This window comes from Bombus pyrosoma, linkage group LG11 (assembly GCF_014825855.1).
Source record: "Bombus pyrosoma isolate SC7728 linkage group LG11, ASM1482585v1, whole genome shotgun sequence".
NCBI classification, from domain to species: Eukaryota; Metazoa; Arthropoda; class Insecta; order Hymenoptera; family Apidae; genus Bombus; species Bombus pyrosoma.
Genome location: NC_057780.1, coordinates 561,157 through 578,592, shown reverse-complemented (window position 1 = coordinate 578,592; position 17,436 = coordinate 561,157). Strand labels below are relative to the sequence as shown.

General features: G+C 39.5%; 2 protein-coding genes across 4 annotated transcripts; one reads left to right on the top strand and one right to left on the bottom strand.

Moving 5' to 3' along the window:
• Positions 1-129: 129 nt before the first annotated feature.
• On the bottom strand, positions 130-13,962 carry LOC122572600 (gonadotropin-releasing hormone receptor). 3 transcript variants are annotated; one of them, XM_043737737.1, is made up of 7 exons: positions 12,660-13,962; positions 10,994-11,759; positions 7,069-7,735; positions 1,478-1,661; positions 1,207-1,409; positions 753-868; positions 130-615 (listed from the first exon to the last, which is right to left on the bottom strand). In XM_043737737.1, exons 3-7 carry the CDS (start codon positions 7,690-7,692, stop codon positions 510-512), a joined length of 1,233 nt encoding a protein of 410 aa, XP_043593672.1. In that variant the 5' UTR covers positions 7,693-7,735; positions 10,994-11,759; positions 12,660-13,962; the 3' UTR covers positions 130-509. The 3 variants fall into 3 exon arrangements, with proteins under 3 accessions (XP_043593672.1, XP_043593674.1, XP_043593671.1); XM_043737739.1 differs by lacking the exon at positions 12,660-13,962 and having other exon boundaries at positions 10,994-11,784; XM_043737736.1 differs by lacking the exons at positions 10,994-11,759; positions 12,660-13,962 and adding an exon at positions 8,499-9,932.
• On the top strand, positions 1,675-7,035 carry LOC122572604. The gene is made up of 2 exons (XM_043737754.1): positions 1,675-3,357; positions 3,456-7,035. The coding sequence occupies exons 1-2, from the start codon at positions 3,214-3,216 to the stop codon at positions 3,933-3,935; spliced, it is 624 nt and encodes a 207-aa protein (XP_043593689.1). The 5' UTR covers positions 1,675-3,213; the 3' UTR covers positions 3,936-7,035.
• Positions 13,963-17,436: the final 3,474 nt, after the last annotated feature.

Sequence of the window (17,436 nt, the reverse complement as noted above, 5' to 3'; positions counted from 1 at the left end):
AGAGCAATGTGACAGCCTGCTTAACATTATTGTTTACTTATAATTAACTATCAACTAGTAATTTTGGTAGAAATAAATTTGTTTTGGACCTAATAACAAATGTGTGCATAATAAAACAAAACGAAGGAATTTATAACGTGAATCTTTTTTATTTATAATACTATCATATATGTAAATATTGTTTGTGTACATCAATTATATTATATTACTGCTTATACTTAGTTCTTGTACTGTTATTTCATTATTGTTATTTTCAAACACTTAATTCACATTTGGATACTCGACGTTTCGTATACAATGGCGACAGATGCAGCGTAATCTTAATTAATATGTACTTAAGACTAAGGACTAGATATAACGATAAAATTTAAGTATGAATTTTAGCGATTACCGTTGATCATCGACGTATGCACGCAAAAAATATAAAAACGTTGAACTGTCCAACAGAAGAATACGACTGAATTTGTTGTATTTAATCTTTTCGTTAACTCTGATCAGATATTAGTATTTCAATTATTTTTCGGTATAAATGGTGTTCGTGTTTCCCGTGGTTCTCGTTTGCCGTTACCTTCACAGCTGGTTGGCGTAAGTCTGCGTTGCGTGGTAGACAATTCTCTGAAAATTGCAAAATATCGTCAAATACATTCTATCCCTGGTTGAATACACGAACAGCTTGTAGAACTTTTTTATTCAGCTACTAGTGATAATAATTAGAAGAACGAGAATTGTTAATCTTTTATAATGATAATAACCTGCGAATGGAACGTTTCCTTCGCGGCCACAGATGAAACGCGCCATATATCAAAGGATTTACCAAACTGTTGGTCATGCCGAAGAAAAAGATTACGTTTCGTAATTCTTTACTGAGCTGTAAATATCAAAGCTTTTTATAATCACTACGATTCAAATATTTACAACGTCTTAAAATATAAAGGTAACTGATTTTTAGTAAATTATATTAACACATCGACTGCTGGGCCGAAGTTGCCTGGTCTCTCATCGTTACTGAAACTTTTTCTCTTAAAATTTGTTTATCCTCTCGACGTCGTTTGAAAACAATTTGGGCGTGACGACAACGTGGCGTCACGCATCTCCGGCAGCAACCGGGCCATGACGTCAACGTGACGTCATCAGCAGTCAACCTGTTAATCGGATCGACTTCTCGCGAAGATCGTCCAGTAAATCTAATTAATTTAAGCTATTTACGTGTTTGTCAGGATCAAGGAACATAAAAATGATCATCATTGTATAATACGGTGTCCACCAGATGATGAAAGCAGTTATAATAACGATGCTGATTCTCAGTGATTTGGCCTTTGCTCGATGCATTAATTTTCTTCGGTTTATATTCCCATTTACGTGACGTATATCGTTATTAGTTAGCTTCAATTTAAATATCCTTTCGCTTCCTAAAATTATTTTGCTTGCAGGTTAGATCGAACGTACAGTTCGTACGCAATGAGAATAGAATACTTACGAGAGATCGTGATTACGGTGGAAACGTAGGTAGCAACGAGTATAGCTAGAGGAAGAAGGAACATGAAAAATAAAGTGAAAGAACCGTAAAGTTGTTCCTGCCAAGGTTCCGTGTAAAATCCGTAGGTCACGCATTGTTTGAAATCTTCGATGAACGGTCCTTGAACTACATGGAATATGATAATCTGCAAATAATAAACGTTATTGAATCCAAATGCAGCGTATATAAATATATGCAAGCGTGAATTTATTCTGTTACAGATCGCTAAACTCGTGCATCTTACAATTTCCACAAGCTAATCGATTAGTATCGTCAGGTTATTTCATTTATTTACGACTTGATTGTTGCTAAAGACTCTGCGAAATGTACAATTATATTTCCTCGAATTTTGAACATTGATATAACTAAACCCTTCGTTTATTAATTTATTTATTTGCGCATGGGCTTGTATCTTCAAATTTAGTATGAGAAATTCAATATTTCTACAAAGAACGCGTAAGGTGTAAAAAAAGAAAAGCTTGATAGCCAGCACAGCGTTATTCTATACGTTCGGATCGCTAGAGATCTATAGTAAAAAGTCGGTGCAAATTAGACGTTGACATTCAAGATGAAGTTTATTCGCCTACACCGATAACAAGTGCAATCTAAATATTTTTGTCCAAGACCCGCAGTTCCATCGAGACTTTTGCTTTTCCTCGTGACAAGAACAATACGATGGAATGAAAAAAAGATTCGACTTTGAACTACACCGTCAAGATCAATTTTGCACGATTGCTTTTCAACAAATCTCCACCCATTCAAAGGTGTAGAATCGCATGGTATGGTGGCTTTTACGCCTAATTTCTTTTATACTCTGTACATAGGTACGTATGTATGTACAAATGCACGAAGCGTGAGAAGGACATTCGTCATCGATGCTATGCGATTAAGAAAATTTATAATCGTAAGTTGCACGCGTACGCACTTTTTACGACCAACTTTTTACGATTCTCCTAAACCATACGTTTTAACTGTTTTTTACGTGCTAGGACGACCTCGATGGAAAATTTATTCATCGCCATTTTGACAAACGAAGCTACTTCGATCGTGCTCGAAACAGCATCGTTTATTTGTAAACGTCGACACTCGTTCGTCGATCGTTCAATAGCAATGTGACGGAAGAAAATTTCGGCTCGTTGTATCATCTTAAAATTTCTTGTATTTAGTTAATCTCTGTGGAAATTGGAATCAACGAACCATGGATTAAATTTTGCGATCCGAATGGAAGCGAGCTTACGAAGACTAAGTGGCGTCTAGGTTGTCTGAACGCCAATTAATCGCTGCTGCCGTTAAGGTATTCCGCTCTTTTTGCTTATGCTTCCATACAATTTTTCTCCATGGTCAAGTATCAAAAAATAACTTGTCGAAATTTCAAGATCGAACGTTTCGCGCAACGTTGTCAATTTTACGTTTATTCCACGTGAAATTGATTCGATAAATTACACGCGTGGAAGAAGCGCATGCAGGAACAAAGATACAATGTTTAAAGCGTACTTTGAAGTTTCTTCCGTCTAAACTCATACTTTTTGCCCGTTTTGTTCGAGCGAATAAGTCTTACGAATGAGACGATCAACGTCTAAAAAATATTTAACGTAGACGTAGAAAAATGTGGCGTACCAAGGAACGAGAAGATTCGCGTACGATTAAACATCTTTAAAATTGATCGGTTCGCTTGCAGTTGGAGTACGAACATAATCATGGTGAGCGATTCGGCAAAAATTCTTGCCCTGGTCGTCACGGCAATAAAAAATCTTCGCGAATTGAAAGGCTCGACTTCTCGAGAAATTTTACATTATCTCTCGTCCGTCTACGATATTTCACCAAATGTGGCACGTCGTCAGGTTAGCAACTGTTCCCATCAAGCATATTCTCGCGTATTTTCACACGTATATTACGACTCCCTTCGATTCTCGACGATAATTTGCACGCGTGACAACAGATGCAGACCGCGTTAAAGCGCGGCGTCGCCTACGGTATCCTAAAGAAGAACGGGGGCTGTTACATTCTACCGACCAACAGCGAGATAAATTGCCAAGAAATTGCCGAACAGGAGGTCAATCTACTGGACGTCTGTCGCAGAAACAGAATGCAGAAAAAATTGGGCTGCAAGTGTAAGAAGAGACGGCGTAGACGTAGAAGAAGGAAAAGGTTCTGTAGATGTAAGCGGAGACGAAGGAGGAGAGTAAGAAGACAAAGCAGAGTTTGTGGAAGGAGGAGAAGGAGAAGGAAGAGGAAGTGTCGGTGCGGTGGTCTAGGAAAAAATCTAAGGAGAGGTGATCCAGATAGGACGAAACGGGCCGGGATACCCCATGCAGCCGAAAACTTTCCGAGTGGGAGACTTTTCGAACCGTCGGAGGCTTACGATTCCGCGGCCAGCGAGAAAACCTCTTTGTCCAGCATCACCTCGGCAACAGACTAGAAACGTTCATCGGTAGCTATATCGTGGGTCGCTTTAATTTTTGCAAGATTTTTGTGTCAGATGGTAGGATATGCTGGATACCAGGCTAGATCGAATTACTTTTCTACGTCTTATTCGATATTCGTAGGTCGTAACCGGGCCGTAGTCGGAAAAGGCTTACTTTTGCCTTAAAGTCCGAAGCGTCTCAAAGTATACGAGCTACTTCTTTTTGTTTTAGGTGTAAGACGAGCAGGAGTAGAGACAGCATGTACCGCGACAAACAAAGCAAAGCTTAAGACAGCAATTTATAGGAGGAGATTTCCTCTAGGGGTGTGCTCTTACGTTTCGTAACAAATTGATAAAATGGTAAACAGCTGGGAGAAAATGGAAGATGGTTAAATGGATGGTTTAAAAATGGTAGATGGAAGATGGAAAATTGAAACAAGTAGAAAGGTATTAACGATTGGCGGAGTATTTGCTGTATTAGCTGTATTAGCTGTATTAGCTGTATTTGCTGTATTTGCTGTATTTGCTGTATTTTCTGAGACAATATTTATAAAAGAGCAAAGAATAGATAAAGTAGGAAGCAGAATTTAATTCAAAGAAAAAGAGATATCCTACGGTATCGTATTAGGCGTATAAAACCGTCTATTTATACATTTTAATGTATCGATATGTTTTACAGTACCGCAAGAAAAAGTAGTAAATTCGTAGCGGAAGAACAAGATTAAATTATCATCGTGTAGGCCAGGACAGAAGATCGAAAGGGACAAGATATAGGTTACAAAATATACGAGATCTTTCCAAGATGTGTCATTTTTATAAGCGTTTATATATTTGCGTGCATTCAGTTTTTCTATTATTCATTTTTATTTCAGAGTGTTCGTTTTTGCGTAGATGTTATATTACAGGACATGGCTTTAATATTTTGTCGTGTCTCATTTACTTTGTAACAAATATACATATATATATAAATATAAAAATATACAAATTATACGGTTAAAGTTGTTTCTAATACCACTAGGAAATATCGGTAATCGTCTCCTCGAATATTTCAGTGCTAATTGAAAATTTTCCTTCCATAGCGTGTTTTTAAACGCAAGATAACTCGTTGATTTTTATACGGTTTAGCGTGTATCGTTATTTACATTTAGCGTTTCTTCAATCCCCCTGAAATACGTCATTCGTGCATTTGGTCTTCGATTTACAAACACATTGGTATATCTGGATTTACGTGTTCAAAGGAATAACCGAGACGGTAATGGAATTTTATCGAGATTGATCTAATTTCACTTTTAATACCTGTCTCACACCATCGTTATACGTATATAGGTAACATTCGCAATTAACAACGAGTCTCGATGTAAGGAACTGTATCGAACTCATCGAACTTAAATTCCAAGTGCCCAGCATTTTTAATCAAATTCACCGTTCAGAATATCGAATCGAACTTTTAAAACAATTTCTTGTTCGGCTTCTTCTTTTAATTAGTATAAACGTTCATTTTTCATGGCGTTACAACGTAACATCGTTACGCTTCGGTTTTACTTTATCACGAATTTACATATAAATTTGAATTTTTTTCCCCTGTCCAGACATCCGCAACTGTTTTACACGCCTCCATTCAGAATTTCGGTTTTATCGCGAAAGCGGCGCGTGGTGTTCTGTGGTTGCTTCAGTTTCCAATTTCGATGCGATGTTTCCCAGCATTATACAATTTCTCTGTTCGTGCTCGTGACGAGTGCTTTATTCTCAGCTAAACTACGACACTCCGCGACGATAAATTGCACCGTATGCGACTACGATAGAAAAAGTAATCGTCGACCAACTGGAATCGGCAAGGGACACGTTAATCGACACGCGTAGACCAACGAGCAAAGATCCTCGAGCCGAAAATTCAAGAAATTACGGAATAATCTGGGAATACGTAGGGGATATGTAATTCTTTGTTGCTGCCAAAATTTATTCTTCAGCCTGAAATTCACGGGTGAAATCGACTTCTGATAATCTGGCTGCTTTTCGACTTTGCGTCGCGTCAGACTTAAACCTCGTACATCGACGACTGAATCTTTCGTTTATTGGATCGATCTCTTTATCGAGATCCAATACAATCGAATACAAGTAGTAACTAGTCTCGTAAGGATTTAATTTTCGTCGAGTTTTAAAGTTAAAACAGTAATCAAGTTAAAAATTGAAAGTAATAATTATAAAGATATGATTATAATATATAATAACCTTTATCGAGTGTCTCCTCTCGTTACGATTTACGTAGCACGGAACCAATTCTTCCATTATGCTTTACATATTACGTACGTATTCAGATGTTGCACGTAATTAATTTATACTCGATTATTAACTTCGTAAAGTGTTTTGCATTTAACGAAGTTGTTATACGCATTAAGCGAATTTATCTTCGCGGGTATTAGCAGATGTTAGCGAAACGATACGCGTTCGATAAACGTCGAATCAATTCACGCTTATAAATGTATATCGAACTTAATATTTTTATAATTAGTAGTCATTAGTAATTATACCTGACACAACACGATACCTCCTTTACTAAATCACTGAATAACGTAATAAATCTTACATCTATATCCGTTTAAATGTAAATAAACGAGTTTCTTGCTTGATTTGAATTCGTAGACTAGAATGTCATAAGTTACGTAAAAAGAAGAATCAGAAAAGCAGCTAGACGCGGCTGATCGTCGTACGACAAAATTGAATCGCTTCTGACTAAAGACTGAATAAATCGCGAGTCGACGCTCTTTAAATCTTAATTGCCGCGAACCTCGAAGAACAAATTTTTACAAGGAAATAAACAGAATGCATGTTCGAACGAAGCGGACGAATAAGCGTATAATTAATATAATCGCTACATCTTTCGATAAGTTGCGTCCTCGTCGACTCGTTGATCGATCAAGACGATAGACTCGAGCTTGAAAAATAACGTCCCCGATTTTTTCTGAATTTTTCCGCCCGACGTATCGAGTTTTCTTTACAATCGATCGTATTTATTTACGACGAATGATCGGACATCCGTTCGAGGTACATACGTTTATTTGAATTTCAACGTTTTGAACCGGGACAAGGTTCCGCTAATGCAAATTCATCCCTCTGTCTAATCCGAACAAGGCTTCGTAGCAACTCTTACCTGAGGCGATGCGAATATAAAGGACAGTATCCACGCCAGAACGACAAACTTGAGACACCTGTCAGCGGTATTCATGCCTTTCATCGGGTATCGTATAGCAAAGAACCTGTCCACTCCGATCAGCACCAGTATAAAGGTGCTTAGATACAAGCTGAACACTTGTGCGAATTTGAGCAACTTGCAGGCGACGTTGCCGAAGATCCAAGCCACGGTGTAGCTCCACACCGCGTCCCCTACCATGCAGAACACCGTGACCAACAGATCGGCCACTGTTAGATGCAGGATCAACGTGTAAATTGCCGACCAAGCGTGTTGCTTTCGTCGATTTATCGCGATAGAGTAGATAGTCGCGACGTTCGCCACGAAGCTGAGGATCGCGATCACGGAGAGCACGATCACTTTCACCACGGCCACTCTAGTCAGCTGTGGAGCGTGATTCAGGCAAGTGACGTTGTTCAGCACGCCGGTGGAAATTAGTTGGGCGAACTCGCTTATGTTGCGCCATAGCCGAGCGTGAGGGGTGTGGTTGACACCACGAGAGTGATCGGCGAAGTCGGTCAGGTTGTCACAGGCTGGTAACGCGTACGTGGTATAGCCGATTGGTAATCGTACAGAGTTTTCCATCGTTCTTGCTATCGCATTACTTTTCTCTTGTCGAGCATCGTACCTGTGAATCGTGGTTTTCTATTGGTAGCGGTAGTGACCATGCTTCGTGAAATACGCGCCTATAATACCATATACGTATACGTAATACATCGCGAAGGAAAATATAATTTTGTGCAAAGGTTGAAATAAACGTACAAATTTCTATGCGTCGTGTAATGCATTTTGACGTTTCCTGCGTGTATTGGTGAAATTTGAAACCAATTCGAAATTGCATATCCGCGATGATCTATCACCAGAATATTAACGTCGAGATAATGTCTCGCGATAATCCGAATCGGAAATTCGGATAATTAGTACCGAATAATCGACGTTCTACCATTATGGGATAACGAATGTTCGTCGTCGAATCGAATCGCGTGGCTGTAACTCTCAAGTTACGAATTAAGTCTGCACGAGAACATTTCGAAGATTTAGGCGTAACGTCTCCTTTCTCTTTTTTAACTCTTTTTTAACGCCTAGGTACAAATTCCCTTATATCGAGATTACAAGGACAGAAGGCAAAAGACAGAAAGCGTCGTATCGCAAATTTTTGGGGAATATACTCGCGCGGCATTCGCACGAAGAACAAAATATCCTATAATTTAAACTGTACGTTACGTGTGCGCGTATCTCTCGAGATACCAAAGTTTACAATTTAAAACACGATAAAGATAATTCGGAATTTTATTCCACTTTACATTCACGAAGCTGGTAAATATTTTCTTCTTTTCTTTTTCGACCGGTCGCGAAACTTTAGCAGAAAAGATTTGCCAACGCGCACTTACCTCTGATCTTCGTTTTCTCCCAAAAAACAGTGGATTTACCGAGCTTTCGCGCTTAGCTGGACGACCGCGCGTAGACGCTTGATTCGTATTAAAATTAAATTAACGAGATTCAGCCGGGTACAGTTGTAAAGTCTTGTTGCCACCACCGTCTCTTTGCCAACACGCTATCCGACTCCTCTATTCACTCGTTTTCATTCTATTCGCACTTCCCTTCGTCTTTTATTCCTCGACTTTCAGATTTACGAACGAACGATCGTTTTTTTTTTTATCTCCGTCTTGTTTTCTCGATTATCGCGCGCTTATGAAAGAACGTTGCGATCGAGACGAGAATTTTCTAAGTTGAATTGAACTGAAACTGTCGAGCTCGTCACGACTTGGCAGTACAAAGATGCTCATCTCTTTCATCTTTTGTAAAAACGAATTATGGTTGCGAGCAAATCGAACGTACACGTCGGATAAATAAATGTTTGTATGTTTCGTTCGAAAGAAATTCGATCGTCGACAGGCCAGTCGTGTAAAAAATATCTTTCGTACGAAAGAAATAAGAAAGCAAAGTGGACAAAGTTGTAAAGAACTGAAACCGATAATACACTTGCTCGACCGACTCTCGTTACGTACGTACTGCTTAGAATTTTTCACAAGTATTTTTCCTTTCATCGAAGGCGATTCGGTTTTTACAAAGTGAATAATCAACGAAAGCGAAAATGAATAATTAATGGGAATCACGGCGTTGATCAACTTCCTTTTTTCATTGTTTTTTTGCGATTCGAGAATCGGCTATAAATAATTTATTATTTGCTGTTCGAACGTCGTTAATGTATCTTTGTTGCGAACGGCGAACGATGGCAAAGTGTTAATTATTTTTGCAACAAAATAACGAGTAGGTAAGTATTAATCGCTTTGCGCGAGAATATGTATGGTAGAGGGAAGAAGATATTTTCGAATATAAAGTTGATGTGGAATAATTAAATGGAATTGCCTAAGTAGTTGGAAGAGCGAGACGAACGAATGTAACGAACGTGTCATGTAGCGAATAAATCTATTAACCCCACGAGCAAGTATTACATACGTACGTCTGTTCATCGATGTATATATTTAAGAATCGTCGGTTGATTTATGTCGAGCGTATAATTTTCCAGGCCTGCTTGTAACCATTTAACGAGTTGGAAATATTAAAACAGGTTCTTTGTCATTCAAAGGAAACTAAGTATTCTGTTATAATTGATGGTTTTTAATTAAGCAATTAAGATAATGTACGCTGTTAATGAAGCGAATACGGATAACGAACGAGTTTTTAACATTGTATGTAGATATCTATTCTAGTATACATGTGCCGCTATATAATTTATATAGACTAGTTTACTGTACAGTCTACATGTAAACTTATATTTCTCTATTTTGACTCTATTTCTCTAATTTCTCTATTAAAATCAGCTACTTACCGTCTCACGTTAAACGTTCTCCTCCTCTTCCGACATGACAAAGTATATTTTACGATGATACAGTAAAGTTTGTTTACAAGATGTAGCCATCGTACGTATTTCCCTTCATATCTGATTATTATACATTGATATTGTTCGTCAACGATGTTATCGATTTATATAATTGATCAGCGTTTTATCGATTCGTTCAACTATTCAAATTTTACGTACATACTTTCTCGAACACCTATACTTTGATCGCGTGCGAAATATTTGTAACAAAAGTCGTAAGACTTTGTTTTTTAATTTACAAGTCGGACAATAACCTTAATAGGAATTCGTAACGTTATAGCGATATGTCGATGTTAATGTTGCCATATGGAAATTATTAAACGTTTGGTGAATATTTATGAAGGTCGGTCGCATGATTTCACGGTTTATATTCAAGGGAGATGAAAATCGAAGAAATATAATCCCGTTAACTATCTGGCCGTGGTACGGCAATTGCTCGCAAAAGCATACCGTGTCGGCCTAGCAATTAGAAAATTCAAATTGTAGAAACACAAACCGCCCTTGATCGGAATCTATATTATATCGCGATTCTAATTTTAACGTCAATTTCCTATGCGTCGGTCGTTCAGATTAATTTATCGCGTTAACAATACTTCTTTCCTTCGATATCGTTGCATAAAATCAATTTTTTAATACCTTCAATTCTTACCCGATCTACGTCTCCTGTTTGATTTATTACGGGATAGTTACTCACGGTTGTTAGAAAAAACTTGTTGCCTTGGTCAATTTTAATCGCAGCTTTAATTTTTCTTACATCGATAAATTTGTTTAGTAATTTCACTTGTTTAACGAACTCGTTAACTTTGAAACTTTCGTGGTTCTCTGTTTCGTTAAATTTACTACGTATAGAATCGATGTTTCGCGCGTTTTCGTCAAATACCAATTTATCGTTTAAATACGATTCGATTTCTTGATCGATATCTTTCGTTGCACAACTTTTTAAAGGTCACGATCTTGTCGAAAACACTTTAACTTCCGTTTCGTTCCACTGAAAATACTCACTCTTCGCTTTAGTCAGAAATTTCAAGGATCCTCGACAGACACAAAAACACATCTGCCAGTTGTTCTTCGTTCGTTCGAATTTGTAGAAATCGTAATTTATTTCTCAATCACTGAAGTAAAATTTGGCTGCACGGGAAATGTCGCCCTTTCTTTTCTCGATATCGATGATTCGTTATCGCGTACACGGTCTTATATTTCGACGCCTGTACTCGCTCGACGATCGATTCGTTCTGTATCTCGTCTTTCGTTGTTCTCGGTTTTTCGTTCGATCGCATAACGCGATCGACGAAGAAAGAGAAGTGGCAACGTTATATCGGCGCGTTGCTAATAGTATAATCACTCAACTAACAAAAACTACATCCTTTCTTCGTCCCCTCTCAGAGAACAATAATAATTTCTTAGAAAATATTATCATTAAATCGATGAATTTACGACACTCATCGTACGATGTCTGATTTTCTTGCACAAATTCATCAAACGCTGGTAAACCACGTAACTTTGAAATTCAACCACACGTTAAGTCTTAATCTCGCGATTATTATCATCGTAATTATTATTATTATGAAACTGGAACGAGTAATTGAAAATTTGGGAATTCTTTGTTGGAAAATGTGCGATCTTCTGGTTCCAAGCGGCCACCAGTTCGCTACGTGGAAATCGACTAGCAGTTGGAAGACAATGCCGTTTCTCCAGTGTCCGCCGGTTCTTTCGTCTCTTTCTTCGTTCTTTCGAGTCTGCCTGTTTTGTACTCCGTTCATTTTGCGTTCTACAACCATGTTAAACGATTTAAATACGAATACGTAAGTAATGCATTATTCAGTTTTATTTTTTCCAAGGAATTCATTATTCTGTTATAAACTTCCATCGGCTTATATTTTTTACGGTGAATCCGTCGTGCGGATCGTACTGATTCGTTTAACGCGATTCGCGTTACACAACACGGTAAAAAAGTTACGTACCTGAGTACGAGTGTATGTTTACATCTTTGCAGTGTAACGAGACGAGACTAGACGAGACGCGACCGTAGCAGACGATCGGAGCATGCACGAACCAAGTAAATAAAACAAAGATCCGAGGAATCGACAATAACGATGCGTTTATACGGATTTATGACACGGATTTGTAATCGTAACCTCTCAACTTTTCGACGAAGGCCGCGTTTCCACCGAGCCAACAACAAGAAACTCTTTGTCCTATCTTGTTGCTGCGCGTCCCAAAGAGTACGCAACGAACGTCATCTCGTGGAAACAGTGCGTCCACGTTGAAGCAACGTAATCGGAAGAATATTCGAGCGATGAGTATCGTATCGATTTTAAAGCGATATTTGTTCGTAGCAGCAAGCATACTTCGTTTTTCTTCGATCTTTGCCGCCCCGAATGCGAACGGGCAACAAGCGACGACTGTTTCGAGAAACACGGTACAGCAGGAAAAAGTTGCTCGCCGTTGTTGCTTCGGTAAAAGATTAGATAGGCGCGACGCACGACGCTCCATCGCTCTTCCACGTGCAATTTATTTTCAATGGATTACGATCGATTCGAGCAGAATTTTTCCAGTACTCGGAAAATCTCGCTCTAAATCTAAATAATTCCGCTGCGGTACTTGGACACAGATACTTGTCACGAATGAAGTACATGTCGGAAGTTGGCCAGATTAGCTAGTCACTTACCAGCGAGACCCCTGTCGTGCTTTAAAAGTTGGAAAGAAGAAAAGGAGCGTCCCTGTTCCCGTCCACCGCTTTTTATCAATTTGCACGAGCAGACTCGATCGATCGAATTGTTGCTTCCGGAACTCTTGTCCACCTGGCTATGACAGTCAGCGTTCCGTTCTTTCTACGCAACTTCTCGTCCCTTCGTACGATCGACGACGGTAACGAAACGAAAGAAAAGAAACGAAAAGGGAAGAAGGGAGAATTAAATCACGAGACTGAGAGACACAGTGGTGTAAATTGTAAAAAATGATAAGGCGAGGAACGGGGCGGACGCACACGCTATGGGTGATGTTCCGTGGCGTGTGAAGGAATGCTTCGGACGTTGAGAAATGAGAAACGTGGTCAGCCCGAAGACAAAATCACCGACGATGCTATTTGGCTGGCGTTGCCGATGGAATGACGCGACGAACGGCGAACGGCGGACGGCGGACGGCAGACGGCGGACCAACTCATGGTTTAAACATCGGTCCGGGCTTAATACGAACGAAAGCGTAAAAGACTGTTGCCGGGGAAACGAGATCTAGCGGAGGAACTTTTGGTCGACGAAGAATCGGAGAGGCGAAGGAAACAGCTGCTTTAAAGAAAGGGTCGAGAAGAAAAAGGAAACGGAAGAAGGAGAAAGAGGAAAAGCGAGTTTCGTCGTTGGCTGATGAGCTCGTCGCTTGATTGGTTCGGTTGTCGAAGGGACGATGTCGCATCACGCGGAAGACGAAAGTCGAAGTGCGATCTGTTTGAAGTTCGAAACGTTAAACGCGTCGTATTCTTCGACTCTGCAGCAGGCCATCGGTTCACGACGAATCGATGCTTCGAACCATCTATTTTTCTCGCTATCCGAAACTTTCGAGAAATTTTCCGGACAAACGACGAATTTAGCAGTAACGCGATATAATTTCACATTATTTACGTCATCTTCTTCCGATAAACGAATCTACGAATCGAACGTTCGTACACGTACATAGTACCGTATGTAATAGCTTAATCAAACGAACGAGTTAAAGAGAGCAAAGTTGGCAAGTTCGAGGGTCTGAATTTAATCGCATACACGTTTTCTTTCGCGATATAGAAACGTATAACGCTATCTTTTCAACGTCACGATGCCTAGGTAGCCAATTATTATCACTGGTAAAAATAGATGAAGCGTGAAACTGTGACAAGTAAAGTTTTATCACGGAACCCAAGAGGTGTTTCCTACGTACGTTCGTAGCAAGTTTCTACGGTACGAGTGGAAACGGTATAAGAAACTGAACCGAACGAGGATCATTTAACTTTGTTTCTTCCATTATTCATCGCGACGCGTCGTCCGCGAGATCTCACAATATACTAAACGCTCGTGGTTGCCTTCGTGGTTGGTGGAGAATCACCACTCAATAACATGGAAGCAAATAAAACAGTTGCTCTCTTGGTTTTCATCTCTGAAATTTTATTTAGGGCACGTACTTTTCTAACGCAGACCAAAAGCAGCAGACGAAGGAAGAGAGAAACGAACAAACTGATCGTTCGATTACTAGCCTGTAATTTCATTACGTGCTATCCTATCGGTCCATTTTTGTTCCTAAGTATCGGCACAGCTGCATCCTCTTGCACGCTTCACAGTTATCGTTGTTAGACAAATTTTACGAGTCGTACGAACGCGATAGATCGTAACGCGTCTCGTTACACCGCTAATGCAATTTTTCAAAGTTTTCTGTAACTCACGCAATACGTATATACGTCTATTCGGTAGCATAATCGAATTAAACAGCTGCGTACATAAAGATACATAAAGATCTTTTGTTTCTTTAATAAAATCACTCGTCACGTATTCTCGTATACCTGATTCGCATACGAAAGATGTCAGTGGATTCGCGAGGGAGCGTGGATCAGCCAACAGGAATGTAATCCAAATCCATATGTTCTTTTGTTGACACAGTGGCTTGCGCGGCTAAATCTTCGAATATACCGTGCTTGGTGTCGTCGAAGCTTTAGCTTCGTCGATAACGGCCTCCTCGATAAAATATTTCTACTCGTTCGATCTCTCGTAAAATGTTATTCGCCTGTTGTTAACGTTGGTCACGTTTGTTCTTCACTTTGCAATTCCACTTCGGTATCGATATTTGATAAACGTTCACTTGCCAAATTTCGTATAATTCGCTTCGAGTTTCGTCTAGTCGGGCAGATTTTTCTTTTCAGAATAATTTTCGCATAAATCGAACGCAAAAAGGTTGGTTGGGGAGATTTTTTAACGTGGCTGATCGTATCAGCATTAATAAAGAAACACAACGTGTTGTACATGCGTGCATTAACTTGCCGAAACTTGATGGACTTGTAAAATTTAGGTGGAAAAAGTAGCGAGGAAACGTACGATATTAATGAATGATATTAAACGAATCCTTGGAATTCTATTTCGTAGAAACACAATTTCACATTGTCAAGAGAGAAAAAACGAGAATTAACGTGAATTGATCGAAGGAAATCGCGAACGGTTCTTGATGGACTGATCGATCGACCTATCAAAGTAGTCTTTCTACATAGGTCTCGACAAATTTTAACCAAAATTTTAACGTTACTTCGCATATACACGATGGTGTATCAATTACGCGACATAATCGACGCCTATTTGCCACGATTACGGTATCGATAATTACCCGTTAGCGGAGTTTTTCGACCAACGGCGTCGTATTTCGTGATTCGACGTTCGTCGCAATTACGGCGTAACCATCGACCGCGTTCATTTCCGTTCTGTGATAACTCAGCTATCACGGAAACAAAAGTTTCGTCAGACGTACAACTTTCGCGACAGTTTCGTTTTTCTTTCTAATTTCTTTTCTCGTCGCCGTACCTCGAAATCACCAGAAATTTCAGCTTCCACGCGGGTTGAACGAGAGACAAACTTTTATACGACGTATCGTAGGTGTCGTAGAGATGCACAGACGAAGATTATCAGAGTGTGCGAGGGTAATTGGGGTCAGAAATTTGAGTCGAGCTAATTAATTTGTCCTGTAATTCGTCAAAAGCCGAATACATCCGCGTTGGCTAACCGACCATCCTATCGAACTAAACGATAAAAAGCGTCGATTCAGCGTTTACTCCGACGATGAACGAGAATGTTTTTCCCGATCCTCCAGTCTTCAGGTATGATTTTCAAACTCGTTTCAAATTTTTCTCTTACTTATGCTCGCGACAGTCGCGTCTCGTTACGGTGTTAAAGAAATTTCAAACAGTTTCGTGCAACGCGTATAATATATCCGTGACAAAAATTTTGTCATGCGTTCGCGAATATAATGCGTTCTTCATCCGGACGATCCAACGTTCGTTCGCGATATCTCATTCCGTCGGAATCACGAGGGTTTACACGAAACGTTGTTGTTTGTACGCACGATCGAGAACTAGATCTATCGACGTTGAATCGAAGAAAGTTTCGCCATTTGCTAGCATCGGCCATACCCTGAAAACGTTTCCTCGTTTCGACACGACTTGGTCCAATTTAACTTCGTCTCCGTGCTCGAACGTATCGGCTGAATGTTCCGTTTGTTTCGTTCGACCGCCAAGTCGCCAGTCGTGAGTCGAGTATCTTACGTCGGACCATCGTCTCGCTACACGGAAATTATACCGTTCCTTTAGTCGATTTTGCGTTCGATTCCACGTCTTGTTTCCTCCATAAGCGATATCGATGCTGTTACAAGATGCCAGTTTCGCTATGTAAATCTTTGACGAACCGCGCTTGTCGTCGACCGCTGAAACTATAGCGCTTCGATAAATTACGAGTATGTTTGATTCCTTAGTGATCCGGTCGTCGTTCCGCGACGTTCCAAATCTTCCAGGATAATCATCTTTCTTTGTCTCATTGTTTCAGATTTTCCATCAATTAACTTCCTTCGTTTCTGCTCTATCTTTGTCGTTATCCGGCGTCGATAAAATTGTAATTTCGTAATTTTGTATCGTTTTTCTCTTGCAAATGCACGAATATTCTGTAACTTAGGTAGAGGATCCAGATAAATTGAGAGCAAGAGGTGTTAAATAAAAGTTAACTTTTGCCGATACGCTGAAATTCGTGCCAACTTTCGCAATTTTGGCTAATTCGCGTCAACTCGTTGCAACTTTTCTCACCTTTAGCTCGCGATCAACGATCTTCTATGAAAGTATACTTTACGCAGTTTCTCCTTACGTTTCTCGTTTCTAGCGAAATCGAAATAAAATTTAACTTTTGTCAGCAAAGCTATAATTTAAAGGAGAAAAATAAAACGCGGATGTTTACTTTTCGAGCAGCATTATCCAGCCTATATTGATAGAACGTTGAATTCTACGGAATATTAACGAGATCATTTGTAAACCAGAGTCAAGCGAGTCACAACGAGAGCTGCAAAAGCCGTTTAAATAATACATAAACTCTAAAATATTCTGTTTCTCCGATCGCTTCACCGTCGTAATTACGGAACGATGATTCTGCTAGTTTCCACAATGAAGACCTTTATTTCTTCCCACCAATGTTTACGAGCTACTTGCGATCGACGCGATTACGATTTCCTCGAAAGCGCTATTGAAACTCGGAGATATTTTTTAACCGTTCGATCGCTCTGTCATCATCGAGCCAATAAATCGATTTTTCCAGTTTCATCGATAGAACTTATGTACAAAGCCGCGCGTAAAAACGTGTCAAATATATTTAAACTTGATAATCTATTGGAATATCTTAGACGCGATAATAGATACGATATATTTTTCGTGTCGAATAATTTTTGTCGTCGGTGGAATTTTA